The sequence below is a fragment of the Danio rerio genome, chromosome 15 (genome assembly GCF_052040795.2).
Source record: "Danio rerio strain M-AB ecotype USA chromosome 15, GRCz13ab, whole genome shotgun sequence".
Lineage (NCBI taxonomy): Eukaryota > Metazoa > Chordata > Actinopteri > Cypriniformes > Danionidae > Danio > Danio rerio.
In genome coordinates, this window is record NC_141035.1 from 22,910,001 (window position 1) to 22,935,480 (window position 25,480).

At 35.3% G+C, this 25,480-nt stretch overlaps 3 protein-coding genes across 3 annotated transcripts in view; 2 read left to right on the top strand and 1 right to left on the bottom strand.

The window, feature by feature from the left end:
* ppp1r14ab (protein phosphatase 1, regulatory (inhibitor) subunit 14Ab) overlaps positions 1–6,071 on the bottom strand; it is a 28,798-nt gene extending 22,727 nt beyond the window's left edge. Inside the window, 1 exon segment of the mRNA NM_200810.1 lies at positions 5,861–6,071. Coding sequence (NP_957104.1) covers positions 5,861–6,058 — 198 coding nt within the window. The 5' untranslated portion in view covers positions 6,059–6,071.
* LOC147833651 (uncharacterized) overlaps positions 1–25,480 on the top strand; it is a 734,785-nt gene that overhangs the window by 182,529 nt on the left and 526,776 nt on the right. The window lies entirely within an intron of this gene.
* spint2 (serine peptidase inhibitor, Kunitz type, 2) lies at positions 12,329–23,726 on the top strand. The gene is made up of 9 exons (NM_001077250.2): positions 12,329–12,811; positions 14,045–14,215; positions 17,487–17,552; positions 18,308–18,355; positions 18,472–18,627; positions 18,704–18,775; positions 20,850–21,020; positions 21,099–21,146; positions 22,946–23,726. The coding sequence occupies exons 1-9, from the start codon at positions 12,421–12,423 to the stop codon at positions 23,116–23,118; spliced, it is 1,296 nt and encodes a 431-aa protein (NP_001070718.2). The 5' UTR covers positions 12,329–12,420; the 3' UTR covers positions 23,119–23,726.

Consider the following 25,480-nt stretch of genomic DNA (forward strand, 5'->3'; position numbering starts at 1 on the left):
AATGTCTGTTACTGTATGTGCCGAAACGGCTGTCTTTGATTTTCACATGAGGTGGTTATTATTAGCAAATAGCATAAACATTACGAACGTAAACATTGGGTGAGCAGGTTACATTGTAACCCCGTGTTCTAAAAGCATGCTATGTGACGAGAAGGGCAGTGATAAACAATTTGGCTGTTTGCACCAAATGAAGCCATTAAAATATTTAAACACAGCCATTCAAAAGCACAGAATAGTGCACTTACTGGACTTCAACAAAATGGCAAGGTTTATAATCTAATTAATACATATTAAACCTCTTTAACATTATTAAATGTATGGTTTATTTTATTTTCAAGATCTGAAGTTAACTATCTGCTGCTGCTTTCAGTAGTATGGCATTAAATGCCATGTAAAAGGGCATTCAAACTGGCATTATAAGCATTTAACACTGAATAAAGCACATGAGGTGTACCTGAGGAGATCATTGTCAGTTTTCTGTTATTCAGCAGCAATAAAAAAAAAAAAAAAAACGTTTCTAAAATATATAATTTAAGTGTTGGTTCAGAAAAAAACTCTTATTATGAAAAATATTCCTGCTGTTGCGTATTGTTGTTTTTATATAGAACATGATTTATATCAGGCTTTATTGATGTCAGCAGTCATAACCTGTCTTGCATGTGTTTTGAACTGGGAGAGCAAGTTTAACCACTTGGTGTCAAACTTACATACTGCACCTATGAAACTTAAAGGTGAGGCTCATCCAAAATGAAAATTCTGTCATGAATTACTCACCCTCTATTTGTTTCAAACTTATATTCATTTCTCTGTTAACTCATGTTGAAAACTTGCATAATATGTTATTTTTCATTCATTTTCTTGTCAGCTTAGTCCCTTTATTAATCTGGGGTCGCCACAGCGGAATGAACCGCCAACTTATCCAGCAAATTTTTACGCAAACTCCACACAGAAACGTCAACTGAGCCGAGGATCGAACCAGCGACCTTCTGGCTGTGAGGCGACAGCACTACCTACTGCGCCACTGCTTCGCCTATGTTATTTTTTTCCAACTATAAAAATCAATGGCTACTCATTTCAATTATTCTACAATATATCTTCTTTAGTGACAAAACAAACTCATAAAGGTTTGCAACCACATGACAGTGAACCACCGACACTCATTTTAGTTTAAGTGTAAAACTACTACTGTCATGTTTCATTTTATACATTGGATACATCATATCTAGCACAAAGTTTTGTCCGCTTGACCCATATATGATGATATGGAGAAAAAATAGATTTGATCTGATCACTCCGGTACTCTAATCTATGCTTTTCATTAAGCTTTTGATAGAGCTGCAGACTAACAGCCGCGGACTAATAGTCCTGTTTAATGGGGCTTGTGATGCACTGTGTGTGGACCAATAGGTAACGGGTTGTTATTTTGTGGGATGGGGGTGGAGGACAGTTGCAGGAGGGCTTTCTTTGTGTGATACAGTGACATATGGGGTCTTCATTTCCACAGCCCCCATCCCCCTCACTCATAAGGAACACCCCATGAGACAAATTTACCATCAATCAATCAATCCCAGGACCATAAGAGCAGGATATTGTCGGGTCTGCTGCCGACAGGAAATGAAGAGCAGGATCTGATTACAGCCTCAGTGGGGGCTGTTACTTTTTAGCACCAACATCACATTATAAAGATTGCAAAAATTTACTGTTGGCAATTGTTCAGTCACCATTTATGAAAACTAAAAGTTGGTCACTGGGGTAAAACTCTTTTAAAGAGTACTAATATGTACACTTCATGTCACTTTTTGGTACTGATGTGCACCTTATAAAGGTAAATTGGGAATAAAGATGTGCCTTTTGTGATCTTTGTACTTACCACTAACCCTTTTCTATGAATTTGAGGTATTGTGCCTTAATATGAGTGTATGCAATGACTCTCACACACACACATTTAAGAGCATCCTAATATTAACATAGAGATGCCAAATATTCTGTTGTGGTTTAATGTGATTTTTTTTTTGGAACTATTAGTTTTTTTTAAGTTTCAGAAAATAGCAAAAATACTTAGGATAGGTACACTGACACATTTTCTAAATCAAATACACTATATAATGTTTTACAGTAAAATATTATCATAAGATTAATTATAGAAAAGTAAATAGATTATATATTTAAATCCATCAATTCCATCATAAATTAATAGTTTTTGTCAATGATTTAACAAAATAATTGCATTACAATTAAAATAACAAAATATTTATTAATTTTCCTTTGGCGTAATTAGATTTTTTTAAAACAAAATCCAATGTCCCCACGACGTTGGGGTGCGTTGGGGACAACGTCATAATGACAACATGTTGACGTCCTCTACCTGATAGGTTTATTCATCAGGCTGCAGCGAAATGAACCGCCAACTTATTAAGCATATGTTTTAAAGAAAATACCCTTCCAGCTGCAACCCAGAACTGGGAAACACCCATACACACTGATTCAGACACATAAACTACGGACAATTTAGTTTATTCAATTCACCAATAGTGCATGTCTTTTGACTGTGGGGGAAACCGGAGAACCAGGAGGAAACCCACGCAAACACAGGGAGAACATGAAAGCTCCACAGAGAAATGCCAACTGGTCCAACCGGGACTTGAATCAGTGACCTTCTTGCTGTGAGGTGACAGTGCTAACCACTGAGCCACCTTGCCGTCTTATTTCAACATTTTTCAAAATTGAATGTTCAATTCAGTGTGTTATTTCTTATTTCGTAAATTTACAAGCATTTTTAAATAAAAATGATTCAAATCTAATCCTAAACTAAATCTGTGTATAGTTTAAACAGCTTAAAAGCAGCTACAGCTTGTGCAAAAATATTTTTATTTTACAATTATTTTACAATTTTAAATTGTGAGATTAAAATAAACTCCTATAATTTAACCCCAGAAAACCACCACAGATGTTGAAACTGAATTTGTTGCAACACCCTTTAGTCTCTTCTTCATCATTTCATAACTGTGTTTTTGGTGGCAGGAAGCCATGTGCGTTTCAGTGTCAGAGCCCAAACATCCACCATTACAAAGCCCAGTGACTGTGAGTGTTTACTGTTTTCCAGGCGCCTGCTGGCATCCCAGAGCTCTCCGCTCTCCATGTAAGGCAGCAAACGCACCAACAAATCTTAACAGCATCTTTAAGCATTTAAGATCAGCCCCCTGATCTTGGGAACTGGACACAAGAAGAAAAAAAACTTACATCCTAAAATATCCCAAGACACAAGAATGTGAACTAATTGGATATTGTTAGCATTTCTGCATATCAAACATTTTTTTTCAAGCCTCCCAGGGGAAGAGTAATAGCAGCTTGATGTAAATTTGTGCTACATTAACAATAAGCTGAGTCAAGTTAGTGTTAAAAGCATTAGGAGATGCAAATTCCATGCCAAGGTGTGAGGTACAAATCTTCAAAACGTGTGTGGTTTTATAAATGCTTGCTAATAAGAAAGTATTTACACTCAATTAAAAGAATACTGCTGCTTGTTCAGACTGCCTGTTTAAAATTAGCTGAAACAATACAATTCTTGTAATTTCTTTGGCCAGTTAATTTTATTTGTAAACCATTAAGTTAACTTAAGCATTTTGTCTTGTGACAACATGAAGGAATTGTGTTGGTCCAACTAACAGGTTAGGGGATTTGTGTTTCTCAGCATACTTTGCGTGGGATTGAATTAAGAGAGGGAAATGAAGACAATAAAAGTAATCTTAAGTGTTTAAAGTTAATAGAAAGGGTTGTTGGAGTTTAATTGTGCCTTTAGTTTGAAGATTTAGAACATTTTATGTAATGCTTTGGGTTTTGAGATTAACACGTTGCAGAAGCACCCATGCTTAGAAGCACCCAAGCTTAATTAGCAAAATGCAGTTTGTTGCTTTGCTCAGTAGGCAATAACTGTCGTAAAATTAGTGCGGAGATCAGTCTCAAAAAGCTGTAAATGTAACTCATGAAATATTGCTCTTTTGGTTAATTTAGGATAACTTCAAATAAAACTAAGATACGTTGAAATATATGAGACATAAAAAACATACATGATAATTTCAGACCTTTGAGTTTAACTTAAATAACAATACAAATGTATTTAAACTAAGCTGCATGATGGCGCAGTGGGTAGCACGATTGCCTCACAGCAAGAAGGTTGCTGGTTCAAGCCAGTTGGCCTTTCTGTATGGAGTTTACATGTTCTCCCCGTGTTTGCGCGGGTTTTCTTAGGATGCTCCATTTTTCCCCACAAGTCCAAAGACATGCGGTACAGGTGAATTGAGTAAGCTTAATTGTCCGTAGTGTATGTGTGTGAATAAGTGTGTATGGATGATTCCCAGTAATGGGTTACAGCTGGAAGAGCATGCGCTGCGTAAAACATATGCGGGATAAGTTGGCGGTTCATTCCGGTGGGGCGACCCTAGATTAATATAGGAACTAAGCCGAAAAGAATGAATGAATGAATTTAAACTTTTATTTGATGTAATCATTTTGGACCAACTCAATTGCATTTAATTGTGTATATAGTTTTTTTTGGTGGTGCTTCATTGGATGGAAACTGAAGGGTTTTTTTTTTTTTTGGAGAGTATTTACTTTCTTAAAAATTATTTCTTATTGACATTGGTGGGTGCATGATGAACTTTTAACATTTATGAAACTTCTCACTAAGAAAAATGATGGATTGTTTTAAGAAAGGTTATTTAGGCAACAAAAAAATTTAAGTTGTTATTTATGGCTTCACTGCGAAAACCCCTTTTTGGCTCGCTGTAAAAATGCAGGGTTCCACACAATTGCTTATTCATGTTGTCCAAAAATGAATCGATTAAGTTCACTATTAATGATTTAGTTGACTTAACATAAAACTATTAAGTCGCCCTTATCTCAGGAATTGTGATGTTTCAGCTCATTTTAACAAGCAATTTGAACAAGCAGCGAGTGTATCATCATTTTTAAAGGAGACATTAGGAGTTTTTGATGTAAAGTGCATTTTTGTGTTATTACTATAAGACTTTTATGCCTTTTTAACTGACCTAAATTAGTATATATTGTTTAATTATTATTATAAAATAATTGTTCATTAATTATTATAAATTATTTCAGATACAAATCTGTATAGGTAGTTTCTAAAATGTGGTCTAATAATTAAATATACAATGCTGCACATTTAAATGTGTTTACATATACACGCTATCCTCAAGAAGAAACAAAACAAACAATATAAAACTATATATATAACGTCATTTAAATGGTTGATAAAACAGTGCATGTGATTATTTGGTAAAGGTTGGTTTCAGCCTGTCATCGTTAAAGTCGCTGTTTGCACTGTTTATATATTCATGAGGGACACAAAAGGCTGCTGTCTCGAGAAATGACCCGAGAAAAGGTTCACGCCCTTCATGAATAAACGTGCTGAACAGTCTGTGATTTGCACATCTAAGCGACTCAGTCAAGCATTATTTTGCTAAACTGACTTGTGGAATGAATAATCCTTTATCACATTTAACCACATCAGAACATTTACATTCAGTTTTGGATTAAAATGTAGTGACACCTGCTTTACAATTGAGACACGTAGACTAGGTGCACATCTCCACGTGGATAGCAAGAATTTTAAATCTTCCTCTCATTCATATGAAACTTTCATTACTATATAAGACAAATGCATTTACTACTAACAAATGAACTACTCATTAATAGCTTCCAATGACAGCGCAAAGAAATATTAAGCAAATAGCAGATTTATTACCATTAAAATTCAGTTTATAATCTGAAAACTGTTTAGGTCAATTAGTGTTTCATTTATTTTACTTTACTCATTATTCTAAATAAAAAGAGGACTCACCCTTCCCAAATACAGCTCGTCAAGTCCACAATCTATCCACTTTTCCACATCCAGGCGCCTCTGGAGTTCCTTTCTATTATATTTGACGGTGACTCGCGCTTGTCTCTTCTGCACACTCAGTCCAGCTTCCCGGCTGGCTCCTCGGTTCGGCGAGTGGATTTTATTGTTATAACGCCTCCCCACCCGATTCGCAGCCATCTCCAGACTGACCCTCCGGATGGACACTTGCATACAAATAATTGATCCAGAGTCTGGCGGAGCAAGTGCGCTCCTCTGACACCTCCAGAGCGCGCCGGGTCGCTGCGGGGTCCTAGCGCTGCCATATTACCGTCCTGTCGCTCTCCACTAGGGGTACTGCGACCGACCCTCAGGGACCCGCAACAACAAGATGATACAATGTTGGTAATAGGGAAAGGTCGCTGGTTCGAGTCCTGGCTAGGTTAGAAGGCATTTCTGTGTGGTGTTTGCCGGTCCTTCCCTTGTTCACGTGGGTTTCCTCTGGATGCTTTGGATTCTCCCACAGCCTAAAGACGTGTGGTAAAGGTCAACTGAGCAAAAAAAATAATAATTGTAGTGCATGAGTGTGTGTGTATGAATGAGAGAGTGTATGGGTGTTTCCCAGGGCTGGATAACAGCTGGAAGAGCATCTGCCACATGAAACATATGTCAGAGTAATTGGTAGTTCATTCCAATGTAGCAGTGCTTGATAAATCAAAACTAAGTCAAAGCATAGTGAATAAGTGAGTACGTGACTACAGTTATTAATATTAAGAAGGTAGTACAACCCTGGTAACTTTTTTACGCCAACACTGAATATGAAAGTTTTTTGTTTTTTTGCCATTTGTTTTTCTCATATTTTGAAACTACAATATATATATATATATATATATATATATATATATATATATATATATATATATATATATATATATATATATATATATATATATATATATATATATATATATATATATATATATATATATATATATATATATATATATTATTATTATTATCATTATATATATTTTTATGTTATTTTTAAAGCAATAGGCTATGAACAAGACAAGGGTACAAGACATGGCTTTAATAAGATAAAGAAGTACAATTCCATGAAAAAATGTTTGTGCATTTACATCATTTGTGGGTATAAAGAAATTGACCGAAGTCTTGTTTGGAATGTGTGGAGATCTTTTTTTTTGTTACATTTTGCTCACAGCAACACCATGATTGGTGGGAATTTCTGAACAGCATAATAAATATTATTTTTGAATGATTTCCATTAATAAACATGAATGTTTAAAAAAATTAATAAACAATTCTTCAGCAACCTTTGAGCAAAAAGTCTTTCGGGTTCTGTGTATAAAATCTTTTCTGTTCAAAACCTTTTTGAGCAATGTTGCTTGGCTATACTTTTCCTATTGAGAATGGGTAACAAAATTGCATCTGGATGTGGTTGCCCTAATTGGTTGCCCTATGTCTCACCTGATTGCCCATTAACAGCATTGTTGCTCAAAGTTGTCCAGAACAAAATATTTTGACACCATAAGACAGCGTGGCTTTTTTCCTAAATAATAAAGCTATTTGTACTTAAAAGTAAATAGGCCCGTATAACCTTATAAATATAATTAAAAAGAAGTGGTCGTTTTTTTTAATCCATTTTAAAAATATTTTTATCAAAACTTCAAATATTAAATCAATCAATCAAACTTTATAATTATTTGGTATTTATTTGTAACATATTTATATGTTATATATGATTAATGTGTAAAATATTAAAATATCATGCATAAAATATAAATTATAAAAATATGGCTACCTGTACTTTGTATAGCTGTAGAATAAAACCTAACATAACTTCTGCTAGTAAATTAAAGTCACAGTAGCAGAACAGTTGATTGAACATAACTTGAAAAGACATACACCTGTCTATATAAGGTCTTAGGGTTGACAGTGCATGTCAAAGCACAAACCAAGCATGAAGACAAAAGAATCGTCTGTAGACCTCTGAGACAGGATTGTTCAAGGCACAAGGCTGGGGAAGGTTACAAGAAATTTCTGCTGCTCTGAAAGTTCTAATGAGCACAGTGGCCTCCATCATGATTCCTTAAGTGAAAATGTTTGGAAGCACCCGGACTCTTCTTAGAGCTGGCCGGCCATCTAAGCTGAGAGATCGGGGGAGAAGACCCTTAGTCATAGAGGTGATCAATAACCCAGTAGTCACTCTGTCTAATGCCGAGTTCAGACTGCATTATTTTCAAAGTAGTCGTGTCACAGATGTTTTCACACAGCATGACTATCTGGGCTAGCGTTTCGTCGATGCTTTGTTTACACTGCAAGATGGACCGGCGACAGGGGCTTTCACATTGCATGACTTTACCATAGAAAGAATCGCCGACAACTTCATCCAAACTACATCTCACAACCAAAAACACATAGTAAATGTTTTGTTATTAACTACATAATGAGAAAGAAGCCTTTAATGGGGTCGAAAATGTACATATTTGCTCACCTGGGTTTAAAGGGAATTAGCCATTTCTCCTCAACTTAAGTTGATAATAAACTAACTTCTTCATGTATGAAAAGTCAAACAGACACGGGTGCTCCTGAGTCCTGTCAAACCTTCACTAGTTTTTCCTCCCTTTCGTGGGTCCAAATAAACCAAAAAATTAGCACTTTTAACTTCTCCCCCAGCCTCCCCCTGGCCTGCAGCAGGTATACACACATGCACTCACAAGTAAATGCTGCTCTCTCATTGACTGTAGGCGATCGCTGATGTTATTTTCAGTCAAAACTCAATTCACACAGCATGATTTGTCTCGCTGACAGCTCCAGATATTTAGCATGCCAAATATCTCGCAGGCATCGGCGACTCTCAAAGATCGCGTCTTTGATAGTTCATACTGTGTGATTGTCACTCACGTGCACAAGCACCGATTTGCCTGTGATTTCAGGCATTTGTTTCAGGCATCCTCTATTAACAAACTTCAATTAGTACAAAATGCAGCAGCCAGAGTTCTTACCAGGTCTAGAAAATATGATCATATCACCCCAATTTTATCCTCCTTACACTGGCTGCCTGTTAAGTTTCATATTGAATTTAAAATATTACTTCTCACCTATAAAGCTCTAAATAATCTAGCTCCTGTTTATCTAACCAACCTTCTGTCTCGCAACAATCCAACTCGCTCTTTATGATCTCAAAACTCAGGGCTTCTGGTAGTACTTAGAATAGCAAAATCGAGTAAAGGAGGTTGAGCCTTCTCTTTCATGGCTCACACTCTGGAATAGCCTTCCTGATAACATCCGAGGTTCAAAACTAGATTAAAGACCTATCTGTTTAGTAAAGCATACACTCAATGCATCACCTAGCGGGTTCCACACAGGCTTCTGCATCTTGCTTATATACACTATGAACAGCAGCTACGCTAATTATTCTCTATTTTCACCTGGGAATACTCATCCCGAGGTCCTCAGATTATGCAGTCACTGATTGGATCCAAGACCAGCGACAAGATGATCCCAAGGTTTCCATAACCGGGACCAGGCCATATCCTGAGCTGCTGCTGCGCTGATGGTCATGGGGAGTGGAGAACATGAGTTTGATTCCAGCAATGCTCCAGGGACAGACGAGTCTTCGCTGAGGCCATCTTCCAGCCTCCACCGCGGTGACTGAAGCTCTGCACAAGGCCAGCGGAGAAATTAAAATGGTCGTGCCCAACTGAGTCTGGTTCTCTCAAGGTTTTTTTTTCTACACTCCTATCAGGTGAAGTTTTTTTTCCCTCTCCGCTGTCGCCACTGGCTCGCATGGTTCAGGATTGGTAGAGCTATGCATCGATGAATTTGCTCTTCAGTGTTTGAACTCTCAGTAATGATTTTAAATCACACTGAACTGAGCTAAACTGAACAGAACTGAACTTAAACAATAAAAACTGAACTACACTGTTCCAGTTACTATGACCATTTATGTGAAGCTGCTTTGACACAATCTACATTGTAAAAGCGCTATACAAATAAAGCTGAATTGAATTGAATTTGTTGGCGATTTCAATCATGCAGTCTGAACTAGGCATAAGCTCCAGCGTTCTTCTGTGGAGACAGAAGAAACTTACAGAAGGATAACCATCTGTGCAGCAATCCATTAATCAGGCCTGTATGGTAGAGTTGCCAGATGGAAGCCACTCCCGACCTGGAATTTGCCAAAAGGCATCTGAAGGATTCTTAGACCATAAGAAACAAAATTCTCTGGTCTGATGAGACTAAAAATGAACTTTTTTGAGTGATTGCCAGGCATTATGTTTGGAAAAAACCAGGCACCGATCATCACCAGGCTAATACCATCCTTACAGTGAAGCATGGTGGTGGCAGCATCATGCTATGGGGATGTTTTTCAGCAGCAGGAACTGGAAGACTAGTCAGCATAGAGGGAAAGATGAATGCAGCAATGTACAGAGGCGTCCTGAAAGAAAACCTGCTTCAGAGTGCTCTCGACCTCAGACTGGGGTGATGATTCATCTTCCAGCAGGACAATGACCCAAAGCACACTGCCAAAATATTAATGCAGTGGCTTTACAACAACTCTGTGAATGTCCTTGAGTGGCCCAGCCAAATCCCAGATCTAAATTCTATTGAACATCCCTTACAGATCAAAAAATGGCTGTACACCATCGCTTCCCATCCAACCTGATAGAGCTTGAGAGGTACTGGGAAGAGAAATGGGCAAAAATTTCCAAAGACAGGTGTGCTAAGCTTGTGGCATCATATTCAAAAAGACTTGAGGCTGTAATTGCTGCCAAAGGTGTATCAACAAAGTACTGAGCAAAGGCTGTAAATAATGATGTACATGTGATTTTTCAGTTTTTTGTTAATTTATTTTTTCAAAATATTTTTTTTTAGCAATGTGTCAATTTTTTTCATTCTTTTTGCGCTATACGCCACTGGTCATACCCATGTCATTATACAAATAATTTTTGTTCTCATAACTCACATAAACAAGCACACACACTGTCCTTCACACAAACATTGTAGATTTAGCTAATAAAGACATTTGCATGACTGTTTTGCAGTTTCCTTGTTTATTATAGATTTCATTTTTTTCCTCCCTCTGGCCCCCCTAAATTTGGACACATATTTTTGTGTCACAATTAAAACACCATGGAGAAGCAAGATTAGACATCACGCACTTTCAAATGTCGCGCCCTTTCCCATGACTTTTGTCAGTGACGGTGCTGCGCTCATCAGTTTTCCACATTCATCAGAAACTAAGCCCCAAATTGACACAGGTAATCAACTTTAGTCACGTTCATGTTGTGAAGAACTATCAAAATTTCTATTGTTGATTATATTAGACTTTTGTTTTCAATTTTAAAACTTTTAATTTAGGAAGTCCTTGGCTGAGCGGAGGCTATTAATAATCAGAAATTGAGTGTACATAGTTTTACGTTAGGGAATGCAGTCTTTAATTTACAAACAGTCAGCAAGTATACAGCAAGAGAACAGATTTAACACATTGATAAAATTTTGTTTTCAGTCACCCTCATGTAAAAGTAATATTCAACTAGTTTAGTTTTGCCTTTATTCATTTTTGGTTTTAGATGTGACATAAAGCACAAATCTTCAAACTCATGATTTTTTACAACATGCTTTTAAACATAATAGTTTAACTAACTAATTTCTAATAATTACTTTTTTATCTTTCCCGCGGTGACAGTGAGTGCATATTTTACTAGTTATTTTACCGAATAGTTGTATTCAGATTAAGGTGTAATTTATAGACTTAACAAGGTTATGTTAGCTATAAAGTAAAAATAATTAGTCATTCATAAGTTATTGTATAACTGGTTTGTTGTATAGACAATTAAAATAGCACAGTAAATATTTTTAAGGAGGCTAATGATACTGAAAATCAAAATCAAATTAAATCAAAAACTGCTTTTATTCAAAACAAACTAAGAAATAAGACGTATTATTAATCCAGAATAATTATTTTAGTTTTACAGGAAATGCTGTGAAAATTTCTTTGGTTTGTTAAAGATCACTTGGGAAACATTATATTAAATTAAGGGGAGGGCAAACAAATTGACTTTAACAGTATCTGTTAAAGTTTACAGGTGCAAATATGTGCCTTGATGTACTTGTACTTAATTCCTACTATGATAAACAACACCTAAAAAAAGTATGACAATGTATTAATCAACAGTGTTATCAACAGTACATAAGTGTATCCTTGAGCTTAGTACATTGTGCAGTCATATCCTGCCTTCACGATATATTATCATTTGAGGAAATTTCTGGAGGTCTTCAGTGATCGTTCGACAGTTTGGGCTCGGAGTGAGGATCTTATAAAAGACAGTGACGTCACTCTAGAGGAAGTTGTTTGCTGCTTTATATCCCAGGAGTGAAGACGCTCACCTGCTGTGTTCGTAATATACACGGACGTCATCCGGGTTCGTTGTAACAGGTGTGGTCATTATAGAGTTCGTTCAACTTCATTTTGCAGTCGCAAACAGTCGGTCATACACGAAAACAGCTGCTGGGACAGGTAAAAAGGAAAACAAAGAATGGCTCAGGTGTGGTTTACAACATCAATCGTCGGTTTTCTATGCTGTTTGTCGGTTCTGAGCGCGTGTATCTGGGACCCAGACACGGAAATCAACCAGGGTCTGGATCCGAAGTCTTTTAATGACAACGCGCCTTACCTGACCCACCTGTCGGAGATCATGAACGTCGAGCAGTGCCAGCGGGCTTGCTGTGAGAGGGAAGACTGCCAGCTTGCCTTAATCGGAAAAACAGCTGACGGCCCGCAAGAATGTAACCTTGTTAACTGTATGAAGGACGGCAAAGACGTGTGTGTTTTGAGCCAGACCACACAGTTCCAGGTGTACCGCAAGATCGCGGAGACCACCAAAGGGCAAAAAAATCAGGCGGAAGTTCGGACTCTGAACACCACAGGTAAACAAAGCCAGAAATGAAACTACTTTAGCAAAAAAGGTTAAAGACAAATTGTCATGTAGGCTTTCTTAAACGATTATATTAATTTTAGCTTATTTACTTTATTAGTTAGCCAGTTGGTTATTTAAAACAGGTTTAAAGAGTCAAAGCCTAGCCTATGAATTAAAGTGTAACCCTGTATTAGGCAGAAAAACTACCATATGCAAATGATCTTTCTCTATGGGAAAGTTTTTATTCGTTTTAATTACGTTTTTTTTTTACCTTCATTAACAGATATAAATTCTCATCAATATACAAAACGTGTATGCCTTTTAAAGATGTTTTGCACCATTTGACTTCACCAAAATGCTTCTTGTTATAAAGAAAACTTTAAATATGTCGACATATTAGAATATGTAAAACAAGTGTATTGGCCTGTAAGCTATCTACTCAGTTTATTTCTTGGTTTTCTAATCGCATGACAATAAAACGCCTGTTTCCATAATAATTTTCTAGTTAAATATGAGTATTTTACAACTAAATGTCACAGCTTTATGAAAGACATAATAAAAGTCAATCAATTTACTGTATTATTATTGCGTTGTTAGTTCACTCTTTAAATAGTTCTGCCATTTACAATACATACACAATATATAACATAAAAATATATAAATAGCGTGTACATTAGGTTGATACCTATTTGTGAATAAATTGTATCTACAAACGTGTATATATAATAAAGTTTACAATTTAGCAAATAAATGAACCTAACCTCAACAAAAACTGCTGTCTAAAACCCTTCCCTTTTTCCAAGTAGTAGTAGTTCAGCATTATTGTCCACTTACATGATCAACCTGTACTTCAGGTTTTACAACCCAGTACTGTAAACAAAGCTCTTTTAATTGCATGAGGAAAGGTTGAGTCTCAAAATGCCTAAAAAAACATATGTTACATTTGTGAGAAGTGACAGCATAGTCAGTCTGATCTAACTCATGGACACTGGAAAATATAAATATTGAATATTTTGTCAAATTTTTCTGAGTCATTTTTGCATCTGTGTATTATTTATTTTTAAATAAAAACCATTAATAAAATATATAAATGATATGTAAATCTAATTATTCGCCAATACATGTAATTGTTAGGTATTGCTATGAGATCTGATCTGAGGTCTGCAGTAATATTATGACCCAGAGGGAAGTGTCCATATCTAAAAAGTGTTTATTGATTTTTCCTTTTCTTTTTTACTATTAGATCACTGTCGTTTCCCAAGTGCGGTTGGGAATTGTCGTGCTGCCTTCCCAAGGTTTTTCTACGATATCACTGATCAGACCTGCAAGTCTTTCATCTATGGTGGCTGTGGGGGAAACGAAAATAACTTTTACTCCCAGGCGGAATGTGAGGCGTCCTGTCTTGGGGTGAAGGGTAAATATCAGCTAATATTTACTAAAAGTTGACATTTGAGTTTTATGCAGTTATTATTTAAGTGTTTTAATGCTCTGATGACACTAGATTTATAATCACAAATGAAATTGGGATGTATATACTTTGAAATGGATATTAAGGATTTTTTTTTTAATTGTATATAGCTATATTTGTTCTTGCCATGAAAATAACCTTGGTTGCTGACATGGTGTTAAATAAAAAAATGCATTACATTAGTTTGAAATGGATACGCTGTTACGGTTTATTTATTGTTTGTGAATGTCAAAATCTGCATTTATTTAATCAAAATAGATTAAAACAAAAAATTTAAATATTATTAAAGTTATTAAAGGCATAGTACACACAAAAATAAAAAATTATCATAATTTACTTCAGTTGTTCAAAACCTATTTAAGTCTCTTTCTTCTGTTAAACACAAAAGAAGATATTTTGAAGAATGTTGATTGCTGTCATAGTAAATTTTTTCATCCTTTGGAAGTCCAATGTAGATTGATTGCTACCATCAACCAGCATTCTTTAAAATACACGTGATCCTTGAAGTCGTTGTAAAAATGTGATCTTTGAGAAGTCATTGTAATATGTTGATCTTACAAAAAAGCCAAAACAATAATCAACTTCTGCGTCATTCCCTTCACATTTATCATTGTTTATGAATCATAGCTGATACGTCTGCATGCGTACTTAGTCTGGTAAAGCACAATGTCAAATCAAATGCTTGGATAGCAGATAAAAGTAATCTTCAGTGTTTTGTAATTAGATTTGTGGTTGTACAATATGATCTAAAAGCTGCATGTATGTGTTTAATATTGATTTTTATCTCTGAAACCATTATAAATGGACAGAGACATTCAGAGCACCATTATTTATGCTACTAGCAATGTGTCAGCAGCCTAGTTGTATGGTGTGGTATGTAAGAAATGTGGCTCGATGAATGCAAATCAATAAACACATCCTGGATTCTGGGACAGCTGACATTTGCATCTAGGCAGTGTTTGCAATTGGACACCAGAAGGAAATGCACATACATTTAGCCTGCCCAAAAAAAAACATAGTTTTATGGGCCATTTTGAGTTGAAATCTTGACACGCTGGTTTGCGAGGCCCAGGTTTTAATATCCCGTTACAATCCCCAAAAAAGGCACTTGAAATAGTTTTTAGAGCATATCAGTTTATGATCCCACATGTCTGTGGTGATGAAAACAGCTTTCGACAAGGAGACCAAAATATGAGCTTTGGAAAAAACCATACAAGATCTATTACAGCCCTTCTCCATCGAAAGTGGGCGCAAATCCAGTGCCCACATTGTAGTTTGTGGTTGGCTGTGTGCTCGGTATGGTCAGTCTGCTGGTTTACGTTCTGCTATATTTTGAGTGGCGTTGAGTAGATTTCTTTCCACTTAGAGTTCATAGCTGAGTTCAGCCAGGTAACTTGACATGAGGCCTGAGTATTAAATCATTCTCAGCATATTCCCAGAGCAAAGAGTCTTCATTTCATAGGCTGAAATCAAAACTGCTTCAGTCAAAGTTGATTAGGTTAGATATTTCTATAGGATTTCAATGAGGTATGTGACAAATTCAGTGAGTTTCAGTGTTTTTTAAAATACTGAATCTCTATGAAAAGACTCAGTAAGGTTTCAGCTTACTCTGGGTTGTTGAATAACCGGTTTGGTGACCTCTGTTGCAGATGGATTACTTGTCCTCAGCACAAACACATTAGTTGTTAGTCGTCTTTTTTTTAAAGTTACTACTTCCCTCTTTTACAGGTATTTTTTGAGTGAGTCATGAATTCACTAAGAGGAAAGGGAGTACTTTTTCGATTTCTTTAGTTTATGATTCACTGGGTCTTTGTTTTTGTGCCTGCTGTATTTGAGTAACTCTTTGTTATCCACCAAATTACCATGTTTATGAGTTGAGGTGATGTTTAGATGTAAAAAGATGCCATTTGCTTTCAATAAAGACACACTATGGCATAATCATATCATTGTCATCGGGAAATCATACAAAGAATTTTATTTACAACACTTTAAGCTGTTTTGTGTTATGCAATGTGTAATGCGTGAGAATGTGTAATGAATTGTGCAACTGGATTTTTTTGAAAAAGAGAGAAAACTGCTTCCTATATTTTTTTGCAAAAAACATGGTAATGTTTAGTTTTTGTAACCTACTGACCTCAACATTTGAAACAAAAGTGTCATTTAGTGTTTTTTCAATTATTGTTTTTTTTAGTGAGGGTGCCTAAAATTAAGTAAATACATTTATAATGCTACAAAATATTTAATTCCAAATAAAACACTTGTTTTTTGAACTTTTTATTCATCAAAAATAATTTCAACATTTTAACAACAAATGTTTTCTGAGGAGTCTGATGAGACTGAAGACAAAATTCAGCTTTGCTATATCTCAAGAATAAATGACTGTCGGTAGGAAAACGGTTCCTTTTAAAGGGTTAGTTCACCCTAAAGGGAAGATTCTGTTATTAGTTACTCACCCTCATGTCGTTTGTATCCTCTGAGACATATAGCACGATTAGTATGCAAAAGAGAACTTCTTCTTCAGAACACAAATTTAGATATTTTAGATAAAATCTGAGAGCTTTCTGACCCTCCATAGATGGCAACAGTTCTAAACTTCCAGACAAGGAACCAAAATAGTCAACATTTCATGTGACTTTACTGGATAAACTGTGATCATTTGAAGCTCCAAGAACACTTTTGTGTGCCAAAACGAAATACTATAAACACAACCCTGTTCGCAAGTGTCTTCTCTCCTGCAACTGAGGTTGCCAGAGTGCAAGTATACTATAGGAACTATAACATCTTGTCATTAGATCTGCAGAGCAACTCTCAAGCATCGTATTGCACATGCATCATGCATAAACATGCATTCAGACCTGATGCAGTAGACATTAGTGAACAAAGTTGTTTTTGTTATTAATCTTCGTATGGTTACAGTTGAAACTCTGAAGTAATGTGCTGACAGTTTTTTTTTTTTGCACCTTTTCTGGACTTCTTAGGACTCTGGTTTAACATAAAAGACTTTAATATGCATTTCAAATAGTGGTTTATTGAAGTGGTTTATCAAATAGTGGCATTGAAGTGACAGGAGTGTGAGAAAATTTATAAACACATTTTCACTTTTGCGTGAACTGATTCTTTAAATAAAAAATAATCAAATAAATGCAGTTTTGGTGAGCAAAAAATAATGTGAATTTACAAAAAACGCTGAATATTAAACTTACAGATCTGTTTTCAGGTGCTGTTGAGGACGCCCGTTCTGTCTCTCCGCGCAGCCGAATGTCTGGACCTGAAATCAAGAATGGTAAGCAAATATAACTGTTTTCAAGATATCCCAATAAGACCCATTCTTAATAGGAGTGATCATGCTTTAAACATTTATTTAGAAACATGAAGGCTGAAGCTTAAATGGCCTATCATTTTAGAAATGGTTTGCACTAAATAAATAAAGACAAATTCCATTGTTATTTTTTAAATTATTTAAAATGGAGTTCAGAAATCAGACTGTGCTCTATTCAGAACAAAATAATGGGTCTCATTCACCAAACATGCATATTCACAGATTTGTGTATGAAGTTTCTTTTTGAAAGTTTTCACAAACATAATTCACCAAAATCTAAAAACAACTCAAATTTATCTAGAATTTATAAAATAAATAAGATTTCAAAGTACACATTCACGTCAGAACTATAATGCTGAATAGACTTTTATATATTAAAAAACCTGAGTACAATAATAATTATAGGTAATTTGTTAATCGTTTCAGCAACATGTTTATTTTTATCTTAAATATTTCATTGTTATGGGGAATGAGTAATCAAAGCTGTTATAACTCGAACTGCGCTTCTTCTGAATAACAATGCCTATATGCATATTTACAGCTGGCTATATTAAGGTGTCTGTATTAAAACATGTTTTCAATTGAGGACACATTATTACAAAAACGGATGATCTTTGTTTAATACTTCAGTATTATAAATAAAAGTTGCCTTTTGTTTTTATCATTACTTTTGTAGTATTTAAATTGTTCACTTTTAAAAATTGTATCCTTCTCCTCAGATGTTGATCCCAAGGCTCTTACTGAAATGACATCAGAGGAATTCCAAGGTATTTCATCTGGGTTTTATTTTTTTAAGTATTTAAAATAAAATGAGTTGTCCATGGTTTTATGTTGTCCACATCTTTAAGTATAGTTAAACACCATTGACTCTTATGTCTTTCAGAGAAGTGTCAGTCTCCTGCAGTGACTGGAAATTGCAGAGCCTCCATTAAGCGCTTTTACTACAACAATGGAGTCTGTCAACAGTTCATCTATGGAGGCTGCGGTGGCAACAAGAACAATTATGAATCTGAGGATTCATGCATGACAGCCTGCACAGGTAGTACTCTGTGTAATGGTTCATTTTCCCCATCACCATAATCAGGAGATTCTGACTTTGTGTGTTTGCATCCCAGTGAAGATCATTCCCAAAGAACAGGAGGGCCCTGTCATTCCAGCTATTCCAAAAAGTGCCCACAGCTTTGAAGGTAAGGCAAAAAGTGGCTTAGTGCCCTGTCAATCATCCTTTCACATTACTCAAATGTCTTTCATATTTAAAGTGATAGTTCACCCAAAACTGAAACTGTCATCATTTGCTCACTCTTCACTTATTACAAAACCTGTTTGACTTTTCTATGAACAGAAAGGGAGATATTGTGAAGAAAGTTGGAAACTGGTAACCAGTGACTTAGTATTCATTTTTCTTATGAATGTCAATGGTTACTGGATTTTGGCTTTCTTCAATTGTGTTCAACAGAATAGAAACCCAAGAAACTCATAAAGGTTTGCAAATGACTGATGGCAAGTCACCAGTTAGTACATTTTCAATTTTGGGTGAAGTTTTATTTGTAGAGAGTTCTCCTCGGGTGTTTACATAATTATGCATATATATCAGAGATTACTGACCAAAAATTTCTTCCTAAAACTTCACATCATTGTTGCAGATGAAATATAACCTGGAATATGTTTAATAAACATTTTCCATTAGGTTCGATGTTGATTAACAATCATTTTACCATCTATGCCAAAGTTTCTCTTGTACAACTCGCAAATCCACCATTCTAATCAACAATTTCTTGTTCTAATCAAATTCACATCCAACGCAACAAACTAACAGACAGATGTGGAATATATATATATACATTTTTTTTTAAACAAGGTATAAAAAAGGGCAAGCAAATGAATAGAAATGTTCATGCTGACAGATCCAATTCAAAATACACTACCTGACAAAAATTTTGACTTCTGATTGATCATTTGGAAAAGTGGCGGAAGGTAGATTTTTTTTCAGATGAAGCATCTGTTGAACTGCATCCTAATCATCACGAATAATGCAGAAGACCTATTTGAACCTACAAGGACCCAAGATTCTTATAGAAATCAGTCAACTTTAGTGAAGGGAAAATCATGGTTTGGGGTTGCATTTAGTATGGGGGTGTGTGAGAGATCTGCAGAGTGGATGGCAACATCAACAGCCTGAGGTATCAAGACATTTGTGCTGCCCATTACATTACAAACCAGAGCAGAAGGCAAAATCTTCAGCAGGATAGCGCTCCTCATACTTCAGCCTCTACATCAAAGTTCCTGAAAGCAAAAAAGGTCAAGGTGCTCCAGGATTGGCAAGCCCAGTCACCAGAGATGAACATTATTGAGCATGTCTGGGATAAGATGGGTGAGGCAATGAAGATGGATGCAAAGAATCTTGATGAACTGGAAGAAGGCTTTCCTTGCCATTCCACATGACTTTACTAATAAGTTATTTGAGTCGTTGTAGAGATGTATGGATGCAGTCTTCCAAGCTAATGGGAGTCATACACAAAATAAATAATTTTTCCACTGCAGCATGACTTTATATTCTATACTGTACATTATTTCTGTTAAGTGACAATACTTTGTCTAAGCAAAGTTAGAGCTTACTGTCCTAATTAAATAATTAAAAATCAAGGCATGATCATATTTTGTTTCGGTAAAATAAGCATAATTTAGAGGCCTTTGCCTTTCATATAAGCCACTTCTGATACCAAATGATCAACTAGAAGCCACATTATTATTTGTTGTTCCTAAAACTTGTATGGGTGACAAATCTTAGATCAGGTAGTGTTTATTGGAAACATGTTGTGAAAATATTAAAATACTCAGCAGCTCTCGTAAAGTTTGGCAAGTCATTCTATAAGCTTAAAACATTAAAACATAAAAGTCTGTGTAAGTGATTTTGTGTCTCAATTTGCCTCCACATTAAGTGCTATTAATTTACAGCGGTTTTGGCTTTAATTCAGGTAAAGGCTTGCTTGCTTTTTTTGTAGGCAAATGACAGCACCTTGACGTGAGTGACGTTCAGTGTAAAAAAAAATGAACAATGGTGCAACAGTTGCTCTCTTTTGGTCTTTCATTAAAGACCGCTCTTCTGCTCTGGAGCAGCTGTAGAGGCTTAATGTTGAGTCCAACAAAGAGAGTCCAACCTGGACCAAACAACATCTTGGACAAGCGGTTGAGGAGCATGCTCTGATAGAAAAGGTCTAATGTTCCTGATCTTTCCATTTTCATGTTTCTTCAACTCTATAGAGAAATGTGTTGTGCCATCTGACTCGGGGCCGTGCCGTGCATCCTTTCGTATGTTTTTCTTCGAGGCCAGCAGTCAGTCCTGTCAGCCTTTCATCTATGGAGGCTGTAGGGGAAACCTGAACCGCTATGGCAGTGAAGAAGAGTGCATGTCTGTTTGCTCCACCAAAGACGGTAGGAGGAAATCTGCTTGTAATATATTTGAATGCCTTTGATTTGCTAGTATATTTATTTATTTCTTTATTTATTTAGGTCGTTTTGATGAACATGGACATGAGAAACATAGGCGCTGGACTCCGGGTAAGGCGATAGTATAAAATAATATAATAAAAAAAAACAATTATTTATATACAGGACTTTACATTAACACCCGCCAACCCGCCAAATGCGGGTAGATTTCAGCTTTGGCGGGTTAGACAGACGCTCCCACTAGCCACTTTGGCAGGTTGGAAATAAATTTTACATTGTAGTTTTCTTGAAGCAGGGTCTGTATTCGCACGAGCAAAAGCAGTTGAATCCCTTATGAGAGGATTACTGTTAAAAAGTGCGGGCGCGCTCCCGTTTACTTGCGCGAAACAGCCGTGTGTAGAGGAAGCGGACATGGTGCGATCGGTTCTCTTTGAAATAGACTAGACAAAAAGCAATGCTAGTGTAAGCAGCAAACCTTTTGTGAGCAGCAGTCACTGCTTTCATTAAAATTATTCTCAGGCACGTGATCATCCTTTCATTATCACTCGTGGTTTGTTTCACCTGCTTTCTTTTGCTTACAGTTTTTTTTTTTTTTTTTTTTTTTTTTTAAGTTTTGTCGAATAAAAAGTGCATGTATACAGCTATATATTTGCTTGTTTTGACACATTTAAAATGTGTGGCTAAGAAATTTTTAAGAAAAGAAAAGTTTTCTTTTGGTGTGGCCAGAGATAAATTTGGCAAATCCTAAATTTTGAGCCCTAAAAAAAGTAATGTGAAATAAAAACCAATTGCAATGCGACACAACTCATTTGCTCATGCACAGTGAGCAAGCTCATACACAACACGCACAAACAGTGAAATAAATAAGGAGGGATGCGGACAACAAAACATCTAAATCAAGTCATTTTAGCATGTCAAAGTCGCATTTATTAATACAAAATATAATTTCCAAGCAACAAAATTGTGGCTAGTGAAAATGGCAAGTGGCTAGTAATTTTGGAAATCTACTAGCCACAGTGGCTGGTGATCAAAAAAAGTTAATGTTAAGCCCTGTTTATATATATATATATATATATATATATATATATATATATATATATATATATTACACACACACACACACACACATATACACACACACACACACATACATATATATATATATGTATATGTATGTGTATATATATATATATATATGTATATGTATGTGTATATATATATATATATATATATATATATATATATATATATATATATATATATATATATATATATATATATATATATATATATATATATATATATATATGTATGTGTGTGTGTGTGTGTGTGTGTGTGTGTGTGTAATATATGTGAAACAATATTTTTATAATTCCAGTTCTATTTATAGCTTTTAAGAGAGAGAAAAAAAATCTTATTTTGTTGTAATTATTATTATTATTGTAACAATATTATTATCATTTCAAATCTATTATTTATAGTTTTTAAGGGGGGAAATATATAAATACAAAACAGATAAGTGTATATGCAAACATTATTTTTGCTGCTTGTTCAAACTGCTTATTTAAAATGCACTGAATCAACATTTTTATGGGGAGTTTTTTTGTTCAATCTATTTAAATTTGTAAAGACAATCAATTTAACTTAATTGATCTGTGTTGGGAGTTGGGACAACATGAAGGAATTGGGTGGAACCCAGCATTTTTTGTGTCTAATTCATGTATTTATTTTGTATCATTATGCATTTAATTGTCTTAAACTTTTATATTTTATAAATTTATTTTATTATAATATATACTTTAAATATTAATTAACTTTTTATGAATACATTTTAATGCAGAGATCAGTTGTATATTAATATTGCTGATACAACATTCTAAATGTATTATGTATCCTATTTTTGCTCTCAGCATTCTTCCTAGTTGCCACACTGGCCATCATGTCTGCCCTACTGCTAGTGGGTCTGATCCTGATCGTAGTGCGCAGAAACTCCCACCCACACTTCAGGATTCTGGATGATAAGGAGGAGTTGCTGCCAGCAGAGGAGCCTGTGTCTTATGAGAAACTACCCAAAGAAATCTAAAACCTTTCACGGTCGGGTTCAAAACACTCCAAGTTTCAGCTCACTTTAAATTAGCAACAGTTTAAGTTCAATTGGAGTACATTTTCCCACAAATATGCTCCAAATGAGTAATATTTACTTTAAAAAGTGTGCGTAACTGAGATGCTGTTTCACTGTTGCTCAGATTTGTATACTGTTTTAATTCTGCACTAACGTTTGAGTTGGCTGTTACCTTGTTTGTCACTTTTTTAGGGTTATTATATCAACAGTAATTTCACTTTCAGGGATCTATTTATTATCACAGCCTCGAGCAAAGAGAATTAAACTAATAAAGGGATTTTCCTTGACTTTTGTATATGTAAACATTTAAATTTTACAACTGATAGAGGAGTTGATTATCTATAGGCTTGTGACACATTTTTAATGATCTCTAGTTTAAAAGTTCAGTAATTAAAATATTTTATAGGCTTTAATTGTAAGCATACATGACAGTTCCATAAATAAAAGTGTGTAATATAAACTGTGACCTGTAATAGCTTCTTACCGCTGTACTTTATTTCTTTATTTCTGTTTTTAAATATTGTAATTTTCAATCTTGAACAATAAACTTTTTTCTTTTTTAAGTTTTATTTATTTTTGTTAAAAGTTTCTATGAGTAATCATCATAATAGCTCTTGGGTAAACACGTGAACACAATTACAACCATTGGAGCAAGAGTTAACTATATAATGAAGGTAGATTATACCCGGAAGGTCATGACTGAGGTGTTTTTCAGAAATGCCAGCAGCGGTTTCACATGTTATGTGGCCTAAGGTTTGACATAGTTTTGGAATGTGTTATTTTCCTTGTGTCATCGGTTTCCTGATCAGTTTTTTTTTTTTTTTGGTAGCCATTTAAAATATTGCTCTGTTAGTTCATGCATTTACTAACATGTACAAATAATTAGTAATACATTTATGATGATATTTTGTTCATTCATGTTAAATAATGTTAGTTTGAGTTAACTGCATTAAATAATGTTAGCAAGCACGAGTTTGGATTTTAATGCATTAGTGAATGTTAAATTATGATTAATAAATGCTTTACAAGATTATTTATACTTAATGTTAGTAAATGCATTAACATTAACCAATGGACCATTTGTCTAAAGTGTTACCATTTTTCCTATTATTTTACTTTTTAAAGAGTGCTAAAATGATGGCTTTTAATTATTGATAGTATTTCACATTAAATATTAACTAAACTATAATAAAAAAATAAATAAATCAGTGCAAATAATGAGCAAATTCCTTTTATAATAACATTCTGCTGTTGGGCCAATGCCAAACCATTCATTCATTCATTTATTCATTCATTTTCTTTTCGGCATAAGCTGCTGTCACACTGAAGTTTGATAATGCGAAATTCTGTCGTGTGGCGCTGCAAACGGGGCAGAATTAAACAAGATTATTAGACATTTATGAAAAGCGAGCGATTGCTTTGTTTTAAATTTCTGTTCAGAGAGGTCATGTTTTCATCCTTGATTGGTCTCACGCAGTCAAGTGATGCGATTTTGCAGGCCTTCAGCTTCAGTCCCTTTATTAATTGGTCACCACAGTGGAATGAACTGCCACCTTATCCAGCATATGTTTGACGTAGGCGATGCAGTGGCGCAGTAGGTATGCTGGTGCCTCACAGCAAGAAGGTCGCTGGTTTAAACCTCGGCTCAGTTGACGTTTCTGTGTGACGTTTCTGTGTGGAGTTTGCATGGTGCTCCGGTTTCCCTCACAGTCCAAAGACATGCGGTACAGGTAAATTGGAAAGACTAAATTGCCCGTAGTGTATAATTGTCTGTTTGTGTGTGTGTGTGTGTGTGTGTGTGTGTGTGTGTGTGTGTGTGTGGATGTTTTCCAGAGATGGGCTGGCATCCTCTGCGTAAAAACGTGCTGGATAAGTTGGCGGTTCATTCCGCTGTGGTGACCCCGGATTAATAAAGGGACTAAGCCAACAAGAAAATGAATGAATGAATGTTTGACGTAGTGGATGTTCTTTCAGCTAAAACCCATCACTGGGAAACACCTATACACTCTTGAATTCACACATACATACCTTGTTCAATTCATCTGTACTGCATGTCTTTGATGACTGTGGGGGAAACCTACGCAAATGAATGGAGAACATGCAAACTTCACACAGCAATGCCACTGTCTTGTCCTAATTCCAAATCATAAACATACATAGTATGTTAAGCTGTTATACCACTAATTTTGTGTATATAGCCACAGACACACAGATATGAAATCTTTGCAGACGTCAGTATAGTTTCTTACATAAATACCTTTCTTTTTTATTGTACTGTGAAGAAATCCTTTTAAATGAGTCTAAAATACATTGTGGAATATAA